A 22750-nucleotide genomic window follows, 5' to 3' on the forward strand; every position below is an offset into this window, starting at 1 on the left:
CTGTTCCGTCCTTCCCAAGGGTTACTATGACGTGTGTGTTCTTTTATATTCTAATTATGCTAATTTTAATTATATGGCCATTCATAATATTTCTTTATAGCTGTTATCTTATGGGGTTAAACAGTGTTAGAAATTATTATAATAAGTTACTGCCCAAGCTTGGGTTTATCTAATAAGCAAATTGCAACGCAACATCTTCAGGTTTAAAATTAACATTACCCTGCCTAAATCCAGCCCCTTCAAAACTCTCTGACTATGCTTTTTTGAGATGTCCTTTTTGAAATGTACTAGATAAACTGGGCAGTTGAATCCAGTTTTTATCATCATCAAGGCTAAATTCTGATCGAGAAAGAACTATTAGGTCAGCTAATTTCACAGCTATAGCTTTGTCTTTGAGGCCTAGTCAGTTCCACAAACAGTTACAAGTTACATTTGTGGGTTACAAAAATACAAGCTTCATATTAGATAAAAGTTCCAAATGCCTCCAAGAAGCACATATTTATTGCTTATTAATTTCTTTGGTTCTGGCTATCACAGCTGTAGCATTTCAGCTGCAAAGCACTGGAGACACAGGGCTAGGAAACTGCTGAGTATGAATGGACAAATTGATGAACATGCATAAAAGTTAATGACTTGCCTGACGAAGTACAAGCCCTGCTGCTGTTGTGTCCTAAGAGATCTGATGTGCTCAGAAAGAGGTTTAGTTTCTCAAACAGCTCATGTTCAGACCTTTTATGTTCTAGTTGCTCAGTGACTGATATCTTTTTTAACTTTGTAAATTTGGGTTACAGGTGCACTTTTGTGTCACTGCTCATCTTGGTGCTCTGATACACAAATAAGTAGTAGTGGTTAGGTTTGGGTAGCCTGGTCACAGAGCGAGGCTCACCTGTGAACATAGAGATATTGCTTGCTCCATTGATATTGGACAGTGATTCTTTATATAAAATCTGGGCAGAGGCAACTCCCTGTGATGCATTTCTGTTAGTTGTCCAAGACTGAAACCTCAGAGAGCCTCTTGTTTCATCAGTTATAGTACTTATAGAGGCCTGAATTAACCCATTCTGTGCTTGAAACTGTTGCTAATTCAATATTGCAGAGATTAAGGAGAGAAACAACTCCATCTCTGGCAAGAATCCTTAGTGGTAGCAACTGCTGATATAGTAGAGAATACCTCTGACACTATAGACTTAGTATCTATAAAGTGGCTAGCGGTTTGAGAGATGTTCATGAAGATTAGTCTCATCAGTCCACAGTAATTTTGTGCTTTGCTTGGGAAGAGAGAATGTAAATTGCTTTCTGGTGTTACTAGTGAACCGGATACAGTATTAAAGCAGGTCAGAGAGAAAAGCTTCTTTTTAAGCAAATACAATTTTAATTTTTCATGGTGAAAACATAAATGCAATATTCCTTTTTCCTGCCAGTTTGGATTTAGAACAATCAAAAATGTGCCATTTAGTGAGCTAAATCTCCACAAAGGCTGAATAAAAACAACCCTGAGCAGCATTAGTAACTTGGATACCTATTTAATAGGCAAATGTTCCTTGGAACAGTTTCATTGAGTTTACATAAATACCATTTGACTGCATGTGGCTGGAGTGGAGCATCTGCAAATGAGGAAGGAGGCATAATACTTCAATGAATAAAAATAACAATATTTAAAAGTGAAAATAACCAGGAGTTTCAGGAAGGTTTTCTTCATTTCAAATGTAACATGTATATTGGTTTCCACCAGTTACTTTGGGAAAGGACTGCTTGATTTATCTTTCCTGTAGTGAGTAATGCTGTTCACCTGTTACTTTGACTTGCCGAGTGCTTGAAGCTTTCCTCTATGAGGTGTTCCCTTGTTTAATTAGAGTAGGTCTGAGCTTTTTAAAGCTGTGTTGGAGCATGCCTCATCTCTGAAGGAAACTGGATTATGAATGGACTTGTGAACTGAAGCTTACCTTTGTTATTGTAGGAATCCTTAAAAGAAACTATTGCTCTATCTGCATAATTAGTTGATTAGATGGTGCTGTTCTTAAGGTTTAGAACAGTGGTACTCACCCTTCTTAGACTCAAGGCACCCTTCAAAAATACCAACTCTTAGCTTTCACTCATTTATGATTAAAGAAAAATAATAGAAGTTCTTCTGTTGCAAAGAGCTCAGAAAGACCCCAACAAGTTTATTTTCAACACTAGAGATTCACACTAGAGATTCAGGTTTATTTTTGACACTAGAGATTGACACTAGAGTCTGTTAGGAAAAAAATATTTGTTTTTATCTCATGACTTGCATGTAGGTGTTTGCACACCTAACACTGTGTGGCACCCTGCTTGAGGACTGCTAGCTTAGGGTTTTCTGTCTATTAAAGTATGTTCTTGTTTAACCTGCAGACATTAAAAATTTGTGAACTCAGTTACAATTTAGTTGGAGAAGAAATTAAAAAATATTACTCTCTAAACAAACAGTCGTCTTGAGCAAGGGTTGGCAACCTATAACCTACAGGCAGGATCTGGCTCGTGGAACTGGGGTCTTGGCAATTTTCAGCAATGTGGGGGCTTTGTCTGTACTAGTGGTGGAGCAATGCCTGGGTCCTAACACCAGCTCATCTTGGATCTGAGTTTCAGACATTCAGTCCCCTTGTCAGAAAACATTGCCCACTTCTGGTCTTGAGGATGCATCTGGTAGTAGCAGATGGACAGGCATGGTAGCCCCTATCACTTTGTATGGTTTTGGAGGATGGGAATGCAAAGGCCATTCTATTATCCCACATTCCTGGTGGGTTTTTTTGTTATTTTTTCAAAAGGCACTTGGGCCCTGTTGGAAAGATGTTTCAGAATCATGTTCAAGGGAGCTGAGAGAGAGGTTTTGCTGAAACTAATGGCTCAAATGCTAAAGCAGCTGTTCACTTGATTAATAGGACCTTTACCATGTGATGTTCTGATACCAATCTGAGTTTCAAGCTGTATGCTCACTTAGTGCAAAAGCAAGTACCAGGACCATTAAACTGAATCCCAGGGGTTAGTGTACAGTGTGAGAGAAGCTGATGATGATTGCCATTCTTCTCTATACCACTGATGTCATCTTTTGATACAATGGAAGAGATTTTTTTGTTTGTTTGTTTTCTTAGGCAAGGGGACAAGGTTGTGGTAGTGTATGTCTACAAACCAAAGATTGTACATTGCAGTCACCACAGCAAGTAGATTTTTTTCCCTCTGCATTAAGGAAAATTTGTTTTATTTTGTTTGGTGTGGAGTAGCTATTTAATTGCATAACCCTACTGCCATATCTTGGTTTTGCAGCTGGTCACAATAACATTATTTATAGTTTCCCTCTTTAAACTGTGGATTGGTGATACATGAAATCCTGGTGAAGTCGAGGGAGTGTTTTTGCTGCCCTGTAAAACTTTTCATTATTTTTGGCCCATATGCAAATGATGTAATCTGTTATATTTGCAACAGGAAACTAGCAAAACAGATATTAAATAATGTTTCTAATTGTCCTCTCTTCTTCCTTCTTCCAGTTTAAATCTGGTTTAGCTGCCTTACAGACAACAGAGATGCAATGGTGTCTTTTTTGGTATGGCTAGGTTAGCCTTTTCACTGAACCAGAAATTTATCTACTTAGTTTCAAGTATACAGTATGTGATTAGTGGATAAAGAATGAATTTCCTGAGCATGGGGTTAAAATGCAATATGAAAAATTTTCTGTCTGACCGTTTTAGTAACCCTTTTGCTAATACATAGCTGGTTTAGTATTTGCACTTGATAGAAAATTCAATTGCCCGGTATCAGGCAAATCTAAGTTTTAAAAAAGCTTGGTTTGAAATTAAGGAAATTTGGTAATGTTTTATCCTCCCTACTCTTCTCGTAGATCTCTGTCATCACTTCCTGTTGCTTAAACTGAACCAGAAGTTACTCATGCCTTCAGTTGTGAAGGCAACTACTCAGCGCAGACAAGAAAGGCTATATATATCTATTACACATGGCTCCCTGTTCCAAGCAGTGGTTTCAAAAGTGATGGATCATGGAACCCATTTTACTGAATGCCATTCTGCACTACCTCAGTCTTCAAATCTTTCAGTGTGCGCTGATAGGCTATCAGAGCTTGAAGAAATGTAGAATGCTTGTTTCATTGCACATCTCACTATATAACTGACAGCAAAATAGTTTTCACCATAAAACTGTGTCAAAGGAAATCAGCCATTAAAAAACTTGAAGAACAAGAATTGTATTCTGTGTAACCTTCCCAAACATGTGCAAGCCTGGACCTTGAGATCCCACAGCCACATCATTGTTTCTTGGGGTAAAGGAATAACTATGTGCACTGTCATTGTCAGCTGCCTTTATGTATGCCAGTGTGTCAGTCATGCAAAGGGACTGGGACAAACTGCTAAAGGGCTGCACATCTATCTATTTATTAAAAAGAACAGAATGAAAAAGAATGCGGGGAATGAGGGTGCATGAAAGAGCATTGTCTAGTGATTATGCTGGTAGAAGGAAGGCATAGATTTAGGAGTTCTGGGTTCTGCTGTTCTCAGAAGGGAAAGTGGGATCCATTTAGCAGTTACTAAGAACACCTTGCTGTCTGATTCATATACAAAACATAACTTTTTCTGACCCCACTTACCTTCATAACAAGATGAGCCATATTGTTATTTTTAATGCCACAGGGCACCAAACCTGTTTTAAGGAAAGGAGAGAGAAATATGCCTCTTGATAAGCCACCTACTCAACTGAATGGCATTCACTTGTCCTGTTGCTGATTGTGACATAAAATCTTAAGAACAGAACAGAAGGAAGCTGGATTTCTTGAAAAGGATATGGTCTTCATATTTGTATAGCTACTTACACTAAAAAGAATCCATTTTTCCTTTTGACACCCCAGTACCAATAATCAGTTGCGTACGTTTGGATTTTTTCTGATGATTTTTCAGAGTCAGATAGGGCCCTATATGGAAGAACAACAGTTTAATGTAAACCACTGCTGGACTGGAAGCTTGATGGTCTCATCATTTCATTTCACCACAATTAAGTGAACCAAGTTTGGAAACCACTGTGCTGGGAAATTTAAGTCTTGTGCAGATGGAGAATTCTGATGCATGATTTTTCTGGCAGGTTTTCTTTTTAGGGCACCTGCTGCCTTTTTGGGACAAGAACTTCACTGGTCCCAGGAAGCGGGGAGAACCCTGATGCCTAAGATGTGCCCTCAAGATGATGTCAAAGCCTTCCTAGAGGCTTTTGAACTATCAGCTATTGTGGCTAAATGGGATCCCACTACCTGGGTCACCTGAATAGGACTGCTTCTGATAGGACTGGCACAAGCATCTGTGAGAAGTGGTGATGCAAGTAAAGGGAAAACCAGGGGGTGAGAAGGACCTTGCCCAGGAAGTCTGTTTTGGAGAGTTGGCCAGTCAGGAGGAGGAGGAGTTAGATTTGGATCAGGTAATTGGCGATAACACCTTCCGGGAAGAACAGACCCAAGAACCACTCTTTCAGAACATTCTGAGGGAGCGGCTGGCAAAGAGAGAATATGAGGTGCTAGACTCCAACCCAATGGCACAGAATCCATGGTTCAAGGTAAAGGATGGTATTCTATACTGTGTGGAAAGGGGAAGGGATGGGGCGAACAGACCCAGGTATTGGTGCCCTGATCTGATTGGAGGACCCTTCTCCAAGTGGCCCATACCCTCCCTATGGAGTGGCATATGGAGAGAGATAAGACAGAAGCCAGGCTAACCAGACAGGTGTTCTGGCCTGGGATTTATAAAATGGTTGAGCGGTACTGCTGAGAGTGCCAAAAGCTTGCCAAATCACCAGTGGTGTGAAACCACCCTGAGCTCCACTAATACCTCTCCCATTGGCTGAGTGACCCTTTGGTCAAATAGCCTTGGATATAGCAGGCCCCTTACCTCAGAGCTGGGCAGGATACCAGTTTGTCCTTGTTATTGTGGATTACACAACCCAGTTTCCAGAGGCAGTCCCATTACAATCAGTGACAGCACCCAAGATAGCCGAAGCACTTATGAAGTGGGTATTCTGGGTAGGAATTCCCCAAGAAATCTTAACAGACCAGGGAAAGAATTTCATGTCTGCGGTCCTACGAGAGGTCTGTAGGACTTTGCAGATCAAATAATTCAGAACATTGGTATACCATCCACAAATAGATGGCCTTGTGGAGCACTTTAATCGTACCCTCAAAGCCATGATTCAAGCTGTGATACAAGGAAACCCCCAGTAAGTGGGAGGAAATATTGCCACCTTTGTCGTTTTCAGTAAGAGAGGCCCCACAGGCATTCACACAATATTCACCCTTTGAGTTCGTCTACGGGCACCAGCCCAGAGGACTAATTGACCTCATATGTAAAGAATAGATTGAATCAGAACCAGGAAGATCCGTGACCCCGAAGCTGGTAATGGATTTTAGGGAGAGACTGGAGAAGGCTAGGAGCATCACCCAAACGCTTATATGATTGTCACACAGTCATTTAAGTGAACTTCAAGAGAACTTCAAGAAGGGGACCAGGTATTGGTGATATTTCCAGACAATACCCACAAATTGCTGGCATGCTGGCAAGGGCCTTTTTAGGTGGTTAGGAAGGTGGCCCAGTAAATTATGAGGTGCTGAGAATAGAACCAAAATGAAGGAAACAAATTTATCATATCAAACTTTTGAAAAAGTGGCACTCACAGGAGGGGTGATTGATGCAGAAAGACAGGGACATAGATGACCTGGGAGGTCCAGAGCTATCTCCAAAGGTTGGGAGGCACCTAGTGGTGGAGGGTACTCTAGAACAAAACTGACAGGAGGGATTGGAAGAAATAATACATGAATTCCGAGATGTCTTCAAGGAAACCCCGGGGGAGGCATGAGGCATTGAGCATAATATTAAGACTCCAGTGTGCTGTCATCCGAAATCAGTGGAGAAGGCTACCCAGACATCAGTGCAATGCAGTTAAGAAGAAGATTGAACAGATGCAATGACTGAGAATCATCGATGAATCACCAAGTCCCTGGAGGAGCCCTTTGGTGATAGTTACTAAGCCAGATGTTTTGCTCAGACTTTGTGTAGATTTCTGGAAAGTGAATGAGGTAGCTGAGTTTGATGCGTACCCCATACCCAGAATAGACAACATGCTGGAGAAAATTGGGACTGCCAGGTATATCTCAACAATAGACCTCACAAAGGGGTATTGGCAGATACCCATGGCAAAGGAAGATCAAGAGAAGGTGGCATTTAGTACCCCCTGGGGACTGTTTCATTTTAAGCAGATGCCCTTTGGGCTACACAAGGCGGTGGCCTCATTTCAGAGGTTGATGGACAGGGTCCTGGTCCCACACCAAGAATATGCGTCCGCTTACATTAATGATATAATCACCTTTTCAGAAGAATGGGGACAGTGCTGCCAACACTTGCAGGCTGTCCTGTTAGAACTATGCAAGGCAGGTCTGACTGCAAATGCAAAGAAATGGTCCCTTGGGAAAAGCAAAACCCAGTACTTAGGGTTCATTGTGGGTCAAGGCAGAATCCAGCCAGTAGCTGATAAGATTGATGCACTGCAGCAGTATAGCCTCCCCAAGACCTTGAAACAACTGAGATCCTTTCTGGGCTTTGCTAACTACTACCGCCAGTTTATTAGAAATTTTGCTTGCATAGCAGCCTCACTTACAGACCTAACCAGAGGTAAGAAAAATCCAGTCAGATGGAATGACCCAAGTGGTTCAGGCCTTTGAAGACATCAAACTTGCATTATACCAGGCACCGTTATTGTATACCTTGAATTTGCAAAAGACCTTTTACCTACAGACTGACACGTTAGGCACAGCTCTAGGAGCTATACTGTTCCAAAAGGAGCATGGGGAGAAAAGACCAGTGGCTTATGTGAGCAAGTGGCTATCATAGATTCATAGATTCATAGATTAAGGGTCGGAAGGGACCTAGTAGATCTTCTAGCCCGACCCCCCGCCAGGGCGGGAGAACAACAAAAAACCCCAAAAGAGAAACGGGACTCAAATGAGTCCAGCCAGGTAGGCATCCAGCCTCTTCTTAAAGACCCCCAGGGTAGGGGCCAGCACCACTTCCCTTGGAAGTTGGTTCCAGCTCCTAGCCGCCCTAACTGTGAAGTAGTTTTTGCGGATGTCCAATCTATACCTCCTCTCCATCAACTTGTGCCCATTACTCCTTGTTATGCCAGCGGGCGCTAGGGGAAACAGCGTCTCCCCCAAACCCTTCTGGTCCCCCCTAGTGAGTCTATAGACGGTCACCATGTCCCCCCTCAGCCTTCTCTTGTGGAGGCTGAATAGGTTCAGGTCCTGCAGTCTCTCACTGTAGGGTCTGCCCTGTTGTCCCCGGATCATGCGGGTGGCCCTCCTCTGGACCCTCTCCATATTGTCCACATCCCTCTTGAAATGGGGCGCACAGAACCCCATCTATCACCTCCAGAGACCCAATATTCCATTATTGAGTGCAGAATTAACTTCTTTTTCTTCCATCACTTCAAGGCGTGGCAGAAGAGCCCAAGGGGAGAGTTTTCATTGTTGACCCCCACACGGCCACAGTTAGAACCTCAGGTGAATCTCTTCTGTAGACTGGAGAGGATGCAATCTTTACATGGACTATGGTGATGTTTGAGCCAGCCATGCAAAAGGTTGATATGAGCACAGTATTGGAACTGTACATGCAACCCATCTGTTTCTTAATCCATGTTTTTAAGGGTTTAAGACAATCATTCTCAACTACCGTGTTTTTAAGGGTGCTGCACAGAGTTAGTACTGTTAGGTTTGCAAATGGCTATACATGATTCACAAAATAAACCTAGAGATTTCACATAGACATCCATAGTGTCAAAAACATTCTGACTTGTGGTCTTTCTAAGTTCTTTGAAATAATAGAATTGTTCTATTATTTTTTCAGAAAAAAGTGAAAGCTAAGAGCTGGCATTTTCCAGGGGGTTCCTGGAGGCTAATGAGGAGTGTTTGGAGTCTAAAAAGGTTCAGAACCACTGATTTAAGAGAAGGGAACATGGTGAGGTAAAAGGGATTTTACATTTCCTATTGTCTTGAAACATTTTCAAGAGCAATTTGTGATTGAGCTGCCACTTCAACATCTCTGATACTTAAAACCTATGCTAATTAAGGCCCCAATTTAGTTTTTTTTCAGTATAAAATGGGTCTGTTGGGCTACAAATTACTGCTGGTAAACCAGGATTGCTCCAGGAGGTGGCAAAATGGGGGCTTTAAGCACAGGGAGTTATAGATTTTTTAAAAAGAAGAATGTAGTAAACTCAAAATAATTAATGAGTTGGTTTTACAGCTTGTCTATGTTGTTGTTTTTTTTATTCTTGCAACATTTAATATCATTGTTTCTATTAAGATATAAGAAACCCCACAGAATAATTTATATACTTAAATGAACAAGTGCTGTTGTAATCAGAATAAATATTTGTGTTAGCAGGCTGCTAATGCACATCTCTTATTGAAGGCACACAGCTTTCTCTCTCCCAAGATCCTGAAGGAATGTACCAACTAATGAACCCCTTGAAAATAGTCATAGCTGTATGCCATGAGAGGAATCTTATTGGATTTCAAGAGGCAGTTTTTGCTTTTTTAAGTATTGACTGATTTTTTTTGCAGAATATCAGGCTATTCAGGAACTCTCTGCATGTCACAGTTGAAGAATATGACAAATGTGTGTTAAATATGTAGCAATGTGAGCCCTTTTTAAATAAGGAGTTGAAACAAAAGCCTTAGATGTTAGAAAATTTGTCAAATACATCCCTGCCACTTTGCAAAGCATGTCTGATTTTAAAAAAGGAAAAGTTTGTGCCTTTTAGTAGTCCCTTTTTGCCTTGTTTAATCAAATCCAAATACAGACACATATGTCCATAACAAATAATCCAACAGGAATTTATAGATTTGATAAAATTTTTCTGCAGGTATTTTCTTTTTCTTTATATCTTTGGAGGGTTTTGGTATTGTTTAGCGTTTTGCAGGGAGTTTGTTTCAATGTCTTTGTTTCATTGTGTAACTTTTAACCTGGCTTAAACTGGATCAGCATTGAATTAGCTTGTACAATGTTAGGAAAATTCAAATCCATTCAGATGAATAAACAGTTGTGGACTGTTAGAAGGTGCTGGTATGGTTAAGAGAAGCTTAGATGAGTTATCAGTTTGCTGTTGTTTACTGGTGACTTTGCCACAGAAAGAAGGGAAAATAATCACCAAAACTTCATTATTTTACCAGGACTTCAGACAAGATATAAACTTCATATAATTAGTCTCAATTTAGCTGCTTTGAAAATTCTTTGTTAATAATGGTACTCACTGTTAAATAATGATGTATATGTTGTGAATGAAGATGCTATAGAGCAGTGTTTCCTAACCAGTGTACCGCAGCACACTGGTGTACCATCAGGCACACTGGTGCAGCGTGCCTGCTGCTGTTGCAGCAACAGTCAGATGGGGAGCGTGGCTCCAGCCAGGCAGGGGGCGTGGCTTCAGCCCCAAATGCCATCCGGCTGGCTGCACACCACCCTCCCCACCTCCCTCCCTCTGGATGGCCGCATGCACACATGCACGCACACACACACATGCACACACTGTGTCCGATGTGCCATGGTGCTTTTTTTATTTAGGTAAGTGTGCCGTGGGGCAAAAAAGGTTGGGAAATGCTGCTATAGAGTGTTCTACAACTATCAAAACCTCCAGCCCTGCTCATACAGCTTACTTTCACCAACCTGTTAGTGACCAATGACAAGTGTTTTCTGCAGCATGTGGAAGAAAATGCTAGGCTGTATTTGGACCCACTTTGGTAGAATGTGTGCTGTAAAATTATTCATGAACTCTTCAGAAACAGCACTTCTAGGGAGAGCCCTCCTCCATGTCAGGTGAGCAGCTGTATTCATGCCTTAAGCACACACACAGGCCTGAAGTGTTCTGTGGGGATAAATGGAGGAGCAGAACTGTAAAACATATTAGCCTCTTCTTAACTGCACCTCATTTTCATGTGAAGAAGCTTGGTCCTGGTTTCCAGGCAATCTAAATGTTATGTCTCGTAGCAAAATTTCCTGATTGGTAGAATAAGGCTGTTATATTAGCAGTGTTCTTGACATGGACAGTAGTTCTCAAAAATATGTCCACATAAATACCCAGATTATAGATTAATAGATTCATAGACATTAGGGCTATGATCGTAAGATCATTGGGTCCAGTCCCCTGCCCAAGGGGCACAAAGTCAGGTGGGGTCAAAGGGTCCCAGCAAGATAAGTGCCCAAATGTTCCTTAAAAGTGGCCAGAGTAGGTGCTTGCACTACCTCTGGGGGGAGTCTATTCCAGGCCTTGGGGGCTTGGACAGTAAAGAAGTTTTTCCTTATGTCTGGCATAAATGGTCTTGTAAGAATTTATGACTGTTTGACCTTGTCATCCCTTGGGGTGCTCTGGTGAACAGGTGTTCCCCCAGATCCTGATGGATGCCCCTTATGTACTTATAAACTGTCACCAAGTCACCCCTGAGCCTGTGCTTTTCCAGGCTGAAGAGCCCCATGACTCTCAGCCTGTCTTCATAAGTCCTGTTCTCTAGCCCTCTGGTCATGCATGTGGCTCTTCTCTGAACTCTTTCAAGCTTTTCCACATCCTTACTGAATTGTGGGGCCCAGAACTGGATGCAGTACTCTAGCTGCGGCCCCACCAGGGCCGAGTACAGCAGGAGGATGTTATCTTGGGTCTTGCTCGAGATGCATCGGTAGATACGAGCAAGCGGTGATATCACAGTGGTGCTTCATAATCATCTTGTGGTCAGTCATGATCCCCAAGTCCCTTTCAACCATGGTGCTAGCAAGTGCTGAGCCTATAAGTGTGATGTGGGTTTTTTTCTCCCTAGGTGGAGCACCTTGCATTTCTCTGTATTGAATGCCATCAGGTTTTCATCCACCCACCTTGCAAGCCTATCAAGATCAGCCTGGATCACCAGCCTATCCTCAAGTGTGGACACTCTTCCCCAAAGTTTGGTGTCGTCAGCAAGCTTGGCCAGTCCACTTCTGACACCACAGTCCAGATCGTTTATAAAGATGTTAAAGAGTACAGGTCTGAGAACAGAGCCTTGAGAAACACCAATGGCCCCTGAGTGCCATGTTGATTCAATTCCATCAACTACCACTCTCTGGGTCCGACCTCAGAGCCAGTTTCCCCAGCCATCGGACTGTAAGGTAGTTGAGGCCGCAGTTGCCCAATTTTTCCAGGTGAGAGACTTTTTAAAAGTCCAAATGTATGATGTCTACCTCTTCCCCTTTGTCCAGGTGGTGTGCCACCTGGTCATAGAAGGAAATGAGATTAGTCAGATAAGACCTACCCACAACAAACCCATGCTGGCTGTCACTCAGAAAGTTGCCTTCTTTTAGCTTATCAAGAATGGTTTCTTTGGTAATTTTTTCTAAGATCTTTCCAGGAATTGAGGTTAAACTGATTGGCCTGTCATTTCCTGGATCTTCTTTTCTCCACAAAATAGTTATTAAGCAGTTTGGCTTTTGCCCAAGTGTCAGTTGTCAGCTGTCCAGTGTTGCCCTTGTTTTTCTTCCGACTCTCCACATATTTGAAGAAGGACTTTTTATTGTCCTTGATTTGTGTAGCCAATTAGAGTGTGGTTGCAGCCTTGGCTTTCCTAGTCGACTCCCTACAGGTGCGGACCAGTGCAGCACATTCCTCCTTAGTGGCATTTCCTGTCTTCCATCCTTTATAAGCCTCTTTTAGATGTAAGAGGTCCATGAGTTCCCTGCTGAGGCAAAGGGGTTGCTGAGCCCTTTTACTACCTTTCCTACAAGTTGGGATGGACTCTCCTTGAGCTTCTAGGATCACTTCTTTTACTGCAACCACTCATCAACCATTCATCATGCACTCCCCCCTCCCCCCCGGTCAAGTTGCGGTTTCTCAGGGCCTTGCCAACAAGCCTCCTGAGCTTATGAAAGTTGGCTTTCCCAAAGTTGATGACTTTTGCATTGCTGACTGACTTGCCAGCTTTGTGATGGCGCGCGCGCGCGCACACACACACACACAGAGTAGTTCTAAGCATAGGGGTAAATTAAGTATGCAATTTATCCACATTTTGGAAAATCAGTCCCTGAAGAATAAGTAGACTCACTGACAGAGGGTCAGAAACACAGTGATCATAAATTAGCACAGCTCCTTTGAGATTTCTAAAGCTGCCTGGATTTGCAGTTGTCTTTAGAGTTGTTTTTATTATTAACAAAAGATCCTAAAAACTTTTAAGTACCTGGTAACAGAGGCGTGCCCTGACTTCTGCCTCTGAAAAAGGAGAAGGGCCATCCTTATAGGCTATCGTTTTAGCCTCCTGGCAGTTTCCAAGGGAAGAACTTCCCTTGTGTCCTGACCCTGAACTTGCCACCTAGAGCCTTAAGCATCCCTTTACTTCCAGCAGCAGTCTTGCCCAGTAGCATAACAAAGCAACCAGAGCAGTAGCTCTGGGCATCACCTTTGAGGAGGATGCAAAAATAGCTACTATTACAGTGGTCGCTGATTGCACTGTCACAGTCAGGATGGCAGCAATCCCATGTGCCCAGTAAATCGTGGCTGCATCAGGCACAGAGGTGCCCTGCTACACCTGTGGTCTTACCATGTTCAATCTGCTTATCTGTGCTATTTTGTGACCCAGGTGCCCAAAATGCTCAGTCCCAAAGGGCCAGGCTTTGGGAGCAAGGCACAGCAATATAAAGTATGTATGCCTAAAAACCAGGAACCTGTTTTACTATGTTTTGCCAAAACAAATGTGCTTCTGTACTGACAACTCCAGTTACATCCTGGTTGATGCGATTAGGTGAAAATCTCAGCTTTCAGTCTAAAAGTAAGTGGTAAGCCCTGGCTGGGTTGTAGAGGGGTCAGGAAAGCTTGAAAACAGGACTCAAATGCATTCTAACTGCTAAGAAGTTAGACTTTTAGACTTCTTTATTTTAAAACTCGTGATTTTTTAAATTAGTGTCATGATCTGGGGGCAGGCTTATTTTGAATGTTTGCAGTTGGCTATGTGGGGTGTGTGAGTCGCTATGAAAGGGGTGTGTACAATTCTTGTAAAAGACTTGTTCATGTTATAATTTTGATTTTAGGAAGGATTGAAGAGCAGTCTTGGACAGCAGCTGTCATCCGATCATTACATCTTGTGTGGCAAGCAGTAAAGGGACTACTAATTTTAGGCATGTCTTTTCTCATTGCTGCTCTCTGGTACTGCAGAAGACTCTACACATACTTAGCACAGCTGTTGAAATGGTATGTGTTTACAATGCCATCTGTAGTTTTCTATGGTATTTTGTTTTAGTAAATATTTACTTTCTGCAAACAATTTATTGATGACTTTTACTATTTGGTTTTCAGGTGGAGTAGATATCTGCAGAAAAAATTCATAAGTAAGTTCTTCTGTTATCAATTCATATTATATCTCTTTTCCTTTAAATGTAAGAATGCCAAAATTAACTAATATGTGACTTAAATCTGGTTTAGAGAACCTCAGCGTGTTGGCAGAAGTTGATTTACTTGGTTATTGTGCAAGAGAATGGAAAGGAGAAACAAAGCAAGCCATACAGATGAGAAAGGTAAGATTTAAACTTGTATCTAAGTATCAAATTGGTGGGAGTGGGGATGAAGTTCTATCCTGTTTTTTATGCAAACATTTGTTACAAGCTATAGATGAGTGCCAGTTCATATCTAACTGCTTAAAAAAAGAAAAATGGGCGGCTCTTCCTATGGCAATGGTTCTAAATAACAAACAAGAGCTAAGTGTTGCTCAGAATATGGACCAGGTCCTCACTCCTGATGAGTGATTCCTCATCCTTTTCCCACTGCTTCCCCAGCACAAAGGGGGCAGAGAGTAATCGTGAGTGGGAAGCTGGAGATGGCCTAGTGATGGGGAAATTAATGATCATTGTACAGCTAAAAAACACGTCCTAAGACACCTTGGCTAAGTAGAGACAGTCAAAAAGCCCAAGGCTGAATTGATTCAATCTTCTCAAGTTAGTCTAAACTGCATAGATTGAACCAACAAGCAAGTGAACAGACATTCACTTCAGATTCTGGAAATGCAGTCACATGCCTGCAGTGGCCCAAGCCAAAACCCAAGGGGTGCTAGAGCACACTTCCCTTCTCTGCTGGAGCAGACTTGTGCCAAGGCTAGCCCATCTGCCCTGCAAGCAGGGGCTTGTGGGAGAGGTGCAAAGCACCCTGGGTTGCTGGTGGACTGTGAGTTAGCTTGAATATGGAGGGGATCTAAGACAGAAGTTCAATAAGCTGATATAACCTAAATCAGTTAAGTCTGATATTACATCCATCCAGGCTTATCTTAAACTGTTTTTTGCCATTCTGAAAACACTTTCTGTGCACTGAACTTCTGTTGTGCTACAGATTTGAACCTGTTTCTAATCACCAGGGATTCTGGTTTTCTGTGTTTAAAATTTCCATATTCTCTGATAAAAATAAATAAGTCCCAAATTCTCTGATTAAAAAAACCTAAAACCTGTGTTCTTCTGTGATTTAAATGAAACACCACTATATATATATAGGTATCCATTTAACACAATGTTAAATGAGGGACCAGAGGAACTTAATTGTCTCTTCCAGCTCTGGGTCCTGAGCTTAAGCATGGCCTGGCCAGACTTTAGTGATCAGAATCTATCCTCAGTCAGCACAGTCACAGGTCCAGCAGCAACAAAAGTAGTAACAGAATTGCTTTCTAATTGCAAGGAAACCAATTTTAGCTGTAATATAAATTATTCTTCTCAATGCAGGAAAAAAAAATTCAAATGAGTATATGCTCAAGCACCTTGGTTGACCATGACTTTCCCAGTATATAATAGAAAGAGGTACTATCACAGGACTCAAGCCAACTTGGCTTCAGATACTACTGCCAATATCTTGAGTGATATCCAAAAATAAAGCCCCAAAGGGCATCTTTTGTCCTTTTTTTTGATTCATTGCTGGACAAGTGAGAGAGATAATAACCTTCACTGTTTCTGAAAATCTGCTCTGTAAGCATTGTTCTTAAGCTGACTTTAATAAAGTAAAAGTATTTTTTGTAGAGTAGAACAATACAGACAAAGATAAACATACAGACACACTTTCAGAAAAAATAATACAGTTCTTTCTTTACATAGCCAAAATTCTGGTTTGCTTCCCAGGCAGCCATTGGCATAATACTGTTATAGTTGATCTTAATTCATATATTAAAACTGCACTGAAAAAGCCTCCTTTTGGAGAACATGGATTTAGTTTCATTGCAGTCATTTAATTTTAGTGGTGTTTCTGAGAAAATAAAAGATAAAATCGACCAAAAAATAGCATGTGTGGGTTCTTTCAGTGAATGAAATGCTAAAACACAGCTTTGTGGATTGCCATCATATCTTTAACTCATTGCATGAACGTTTTGTGCGTGTATTTTACTTTGATAGATTTTCATATGCCTTAACTCTAACTTTCCTGAGGAAATCCTTAGGGTTATGGGTTACTTCCTATAATTTTAATATGACTAATACTTAATGGGGTGATACTGAGGGAAAGCTTGTGTTCCTTTAACCTTTTGCATGTCGCATACACATGCATTCTCAGGAATGCGAGTTCCATACCATTATTTAGGGATGTATAAGAATGCCCCTTTCATCCAACTCTGTTAGGAAAGCTGAGGGGGAACCTTGGTACATAGGTATGCTGCTAGTTCCTACGGACTTTTGCTGTTTTACAGGTATTTAGAAGGTTAATTTCAGGGGGTTCCTTTCCTTTGTGTTGCTATCTAATAGTACAATCCAGAATGGTGGAACACCAGAAATTTTAAAGGAGCCTCATCCTGGCTTGTGGTTTAGCTGTTGTACCCAATTGCAGGTATAGTAAATAGAACAGAGGTCCTGGCCTACATGTTTTACAGGAAAACTTTAGAATTTAAAATCAATTTGAGAAGTGGTCATATAAAAGGTCTTGGAATTAGCTTATAAATGACTACTGAGGTGAAGACAACAAATGCATTCATCGATCTCCATTTTAACTGGTATAAGCAGCATTAGGAACAACCATAAAGAAAGGACAGAACACTTTGTGAGGATCACTGAGTAAAAAATAAGTTTTGGGGTCATCACTCATAACTGAATCATTTTGTGATGCAGAATTAATGTAGAATTTCAGTGGCCTGGTTCTTGTAACTGAACAGCTCCATGTGCTGTATGTTTCTGTGTACATAAATGGAGAAGAGTAAGCAAGCAAAAACTGAATGTTTGGATTCAAAATTCCTTTTTTGCCATTACTATTCACCTATTAAAAAGTCTCACCTGAAATTTTAATCTTGATGGTAAACTAAAAATTGTCAAATCATAAATTTCAAGATGAAGATATGGTTGGTGTAAACGACATTTTAATTTAAGTATGTATTGAATTACAACTGTACATGTGAAAAGAAGGTGGCAAAAGCAAATAGAGGGTAGGCTCCTGGTGAAGCAGGGGGAACTAGAATGTGAAAGTAGATGCCAGCTTGAGAGAACAAAGATTATTAAATGAGGGAATTCAGGATCCTTAGGAAGAATAGGTTGGAGTACAGTAGAGTTAAGATAATGGTTTCCAGAAACCAGATTTCAGTATATTCAGACAAATGATTGGTAACACTCCAGAGGAAACAAATCTAAATGAAAAAAAGATTTCAGGAGATCTCCAGTTAGGTTAATGGCAATAAGCTGCTGAAAAGAACAAAACCTTTTACTTCTTATAGTATTATGAACGTCTTGAAATTAGACATCTGGCTAATGTCACACCAGTTTGTCCCTGGATTTAAGATATGCATTGTTCACTGTCATCTTGGTCATATTTTAGGTTTACGAAGAACTATTTTGGAGACACCATATTAGATATATACGACAAGTCAGAGGAGATAACTACTGTGCATTAAGAGCTGTTCTCTTTCGGGTATTCAGCCAGGGCATTTCTTTTCCCTCATGGATGAAGGAGAGAGACATTTTGAAAGTAAGCTTTTGTTTCCAAATTATGCAAAATGTAAATGACTCCGTACTTGAAGTTGGAATAGTTGATCTAGCAATTTCTTCTGTTATGCTGTTGTAACCCTAATACAAATTACTTTTCAACTGAAAAGGAGCATTGACTGCAGGGGAGAAAGTGAAAAGTTATGTACCATAAACAGTTATCCAAAGAAAGTGAAAGCAAGTCCCTTGTGTTTTCTTATTTTCAAGAGAAAAAGAACAAATGAAGTGTAGATTGTGTCTGAGGAAGCTTAAGTTATATGCCACTACTACTTATGCTATTAAGGCCCTTTGGTGTATGCTCTTGCTTTAAGCCCAGTTCCTGCTACTAGAGTTATTGACTGTGTGTGGTGGTTTCACACAACAAAGATGTTCTCATCTCCCAAAAGATTTACAGGTTTAAGTTTCTTGGTATAAGATACTTAAGAAGAAGATGCATTTGACCATGTGCTTTGGGTTTAATTAGTTAGAGCTCTCTTCCCTGCTGCCACTGCTTCTATCTTTTACTTACATGTACAATTTTCCACACCTGCACATGTCAGGATCAAGGCCAGATTGTTTTAGAGATGGATTTTATGGTACAGTAAAATCTTTGTTATCCAGAATTTAAGTAACCAGAAATTCTATTAACTGGAATTTCCAACTGGCTGGCCAGTATTTAGGCATGTTGTTCCCAATAAAATGACTAGGAGTGAGGTGCCTTAAGTATCTTATAAGTCTAGTCTTTTTAAGAGCTCACGGACTTTCAGTCCTGAAGCCTGTTGTTGTTCTATACCATGTGGTTCAATTTAAATTATTTTTTTAGTGCAAGTACCATATGGATGTAATTGCATTGATTGACAAGTATTCTATTTACTCAAATATAAGACAACCCTGAATATAAGATAATCCCCCTGTGGCAGTAGGCCACCTCTGTTTCTCCCCAAAAACTCTGCTCTGAGACAGTTTGGTTAGGATGGGCCCAGCAGAGGATACACACCTTACCCTATCTCTTTAGGTAACCTGGGCTGGATACATTCCTGAGGGAGGGGGGAAACCTGCTCCCTCTGCCTACATGACTGGCATCACATACCTGGGTGAGGGGCCTGGGCACCCTGGTGAGCTAGAGACTGCTAGTCTGCCCAGCAACTAGTGATGCATTTCAAATTGGTTAGCTGACAGCCAACAAGTGCTGGCCTCCATTTGGACAAGGTAAATGAGGTCATAAGGGCTATATAAGTTAAGGACTGCCTAGGAGGAGGGAGCAGTAGCCATGAGGAAGACTCAGAGAGAGAGAGAAAAGAGCTAGACCACCTGAAACTTGCTCTCTCTCTCAAAACTCATGATCAAGGAACTGCCTGCCTCCAGAGGGAATCTTCACCAGCCTCTGGATGATACTTGTGAGTAAGCTACCTGAGATCTAACTATATATATAGCTTGCAGTAACTCAGAGGCATGATTAAAGGCTACCCCAGCCACCTTGTTTGCTCTATGGGATTTCTCTGATACTACTAAACTCTGTACCCTATTTCAACCCTACCCCTTGTAACCAATAAAGTTCTTCTTTGTACCTAGCATGGGAGACTTATTGGGAGTGGGTCTAGATTATGCCTTGGGGTCCCCTCGGTTCGGCTGACTAAGGGAGACCAGTACTTGTGCTTCTGACTAAGGGAAGCACCCCAAGTTCTTGAAGTGAATCAAGTACCCTTGAGGGCTACTTGGCCTGTGTTTCCCAGGGGGCACAGAGCCAGAATCAAGCCCATCCCTGGGTTGTGACAGTTTTACCCCCAGGCTAGCGGGTGTGCTTCAGGAAGGGGGTCGGCCAGATGTGAGGCACCCCCAGGGAGGCATTTGGAGCCTGGAAGGTGGTCGGGTGCAGTGAGGTGGGTGACTCAATGCAGGAGCCCCCCCTATTGGCCCGCCATCCCCGCCAATAGTTAGTTTCTATATATGTAAAATTTATAAATTTGTTGTTATTTTCCAGGTACAGAACCTAATTATTGGAGGCTTGTCCCCTTCCCACTGCTACAGCAGGAAAAATAAATCTTCAAGAATCTGTTAGACCCCATTTTTCTCTGCCCCCCCATCTTCTTACCCCTGCAGCCCCTTCCCTCTCCCCCTTACTGTTAGACCTTCCTCTCTTGAACATGTGGAAATGAGAGAGAAATTTTGAAAATGCTGACCTTGAAATAAACATACCAATAATAATTTTCATATAGGAAAATTACTACTGGTTGCCATAGACGTAGCTCATCCAAAATCAGTGCATTTTACCTTCTTTTATACTGCTGAACATTTTAGCACAGGTACTCCATAAACACACTTTTGAGCAGCATTTTTGTATCTACTTGTACATGTAAGAACTATGCTTTTTTATATATAATTTCTAGGGCTGTCAATTAATCGCCATTAAGGTGCCCGATTAATGCTTTAATTTGTTCTTGCATTAACTTTTTTTTAACACGTTAATCGCTCATGTGGTTTTAGAGCTTGCACCCAGACTCCACTTTGCCACCATCACCACTGCCTCCAGGCCACCCAGTGGGGCAGTGGTAGCAGTGCAGAGGACCACAAGGCAGTCTGGGTGCAGGCTCCAGACTGCTAGAGCAAGACGGTGCGGGGGAGTGTGCACAGCTACAGAGACACACCGCCGCAGCATGCACACGGCCAAAAATACATCCCAGTGACATGTAGAGCATCACCCTTCCAGTAAGTTTGTAGAGGGGAAGGGGTGGGGGGGAGAGGTCAGGGGCAGGTGAGGGGCAGATTGAGGCTCCCACAGTGAGTGAGGGAGTGGGGGAGGAGCGAGGGTGAATGGGACTCTGGGGCTGGGGTGGGTCATGTGTCAAAGCCATGGATGACTCATCTAGGGGTGTGGGGGGTTGCCTCCTTGCCGCTGCACACATCTCTGGGGGAAGCATAGGAGCCATGTGCCCCCTGCATTTGTACGCAGAGCAGAGGCAGGCTGCTTGCTGCAGGCTGGGGCTCTGAGCCCTTTTGCCTTTGCCCTGGGAGCCACATGCTGGCCATGCATCCCCTGCCTGCCTGGCAATGGGAGGCAGGCATCTTACAACTCCCAGGGCAAAGGCAGCAGGGTGTAGAAGCACAGCCCCAGCCTGAAGCAGACAGCCCGCTTCTGCCTTGTGCCCAAATTCAGGCATGCCTCCCCCAGGGCTGCACACAGCGGTGGGGAGCTACCTCCCTCCCTGGGCCCCTAGACAAGTCTCCCATGGCTCTGTCACATGACCTGCCCTGGCCCCAGGGTCCCATTCACTCCAGCTCCTGTCCCTGTCCTTGTCTCATTCCCTCCCTCATGATGGGGGTCTCAATCTGCCCCCCCCTCACTTCTTCCCTTCCCCTCCACAGACTTACCTGCTGGGTGCTGCTCTACATGCCACTAGGCTGCATTCCTGTAGGGTTACTATATTTCCAGTTTCAAAAAAGAGGACACTTGTTGGGGAGGGCAATATGATTGTGGGAAGGGGTAATGATATGCCTGTGCTCCTGCCCCTCACTCCCAAACCACAGCCTCCCCCACCAGCTCTGCTGCTGCCCCTCACTCCTGACCCATGGTACCCCGCATCCTGCCAGAGCATGCGGGGGTCCCCCTTCCCCAGGCTCTAGACTCCCCTGTGGAGACCCCCCCGGTCCCCAGGCTCCAAACCCTACACACACACTCATAGCCCCCCATGCCTTCACAAATTCCCTCCACATGCACACACCTCACACCCACCCCCCAACCATACAAAGTACGTGCATAATTTTGAGGTTTTAGCTGTGCAATTAAAATTGCAATTAATTGTGAGTAATTTTTTTTAATCATGCAACTAATTGTGATCAATTTTTTTAACAGTTTGACAGCCCTAATGATTTTGTCTCTCAGGCCAGATCAGTCAAATTAGTTCCTAATTGCATCCACTGAGCAGAGCCCAGTCATTCAAGTCCATATAATGTTACTACCAGAAAGTATCTTCCCTCCCAGACTCTTCAGCTTGGGGTTTCAGATGCTCTCAAATCTATGGCAGGCATCCTACATGCAGGCCCCAAACCCATAGGTTTTAGGGTTTGGATGCCTCTGAGTCTCACTTGCCCTTAGCCAACAGGCCAGAGGAGCAGGCTAGGGAGAAATCCCCCATCTCCATAAAATAAAATAAGCATGTAGCCAAGTTCCTCCCACTGGTAGGCTATAGTAGATGCCCATGGGGAGAGGGGGCTCTGTTGGCGGTGCATTGAATAAGTCTCCACCTTTCACTACATAATGTCATTCAAGGTGAGCTGACCTTTGAGGGAAAAAAACACCTTTTTAAAATTCTATCGCATTTCCCCTGCCTGGTGAAAGATTTATGTGATCTGAAGAGAAACTTGGTACAGCTTTACCTCATGAAGGATGGGGCCACACTAATCCTATGTGACAGGCTGAGAGAGGGAGCAGTGCCCATCAGCATGTTTTTCCCATGGGGCCATGTATTTAATAATTATGCTTAGTGATGGCTGTATTTAATCAACTTCATTATTGGTTTCCAGTGCTAGACAATGTATTTAATAAGGTTACCTTGTATGTGAATGTAAGGTGAGGGCCCCCCCCCCCGCCATGCTGACTGAGGAGAAAAAACCCCACCTTACATTTGAGTAAATATGGTGTATTGACAGGTTATCTTCCCAGCTGTGTAGTCTAAATTCTTCAGCAGCAGCAGCAATCCCTTGCAATCAAGGATGATTGTCTTCCAAAATTGCCTTCTCTGTGGGTCTGAAGATGGCTGATGATCCAGGATTGACAGACTCTG

At 42.5% G+C, this 22750-nt stretch overlaps 1 protein-coding gene across 1 annotated transcript in view; it reads left to right on the forward strand.

The window, feature by feature from the left end:
- Positions 1-22750, forward strand: part of FAM105A (family with sequence similarity 105 member A) — a 46002-nt gene that overhangs the window by 17870 nt on the left and 5382 nt on the right. Inside the window, exons 2-5 of the mRNA XM_019521293.1 lie at positions 14091-14250; positions 14356-14387; positions 14482-14573; positions 17824-17973. Of these exons, the coding sequence (XP_019376838.1) occupies positions 14091-14250; positions 14356-14387; positions 14482-14573; positions 17824-17973 (434 nt within the window). The remainder of the gene's footprint in view (positions 1-14090; positions 14251-14355; positions 14388-14481; positions 14574-17823; positions 17974-22750) is intronic.

The sequence above is a fragment of the Gavialis gangeticus genome, unplaced genomic scaffold (genome assembly GCF_001723915.1).
Source record: "Gavialis gangeticus isolate Ggan-Ray unplaced genomic scaffold, GavGan_comp1, whole genome shotgun sequence".
Lineage (NCBI taxonomy): Eukaryota > Metazoa > Chordata > Crocodylia > Gavialidae > Gavialis > Gavialis gangeticus.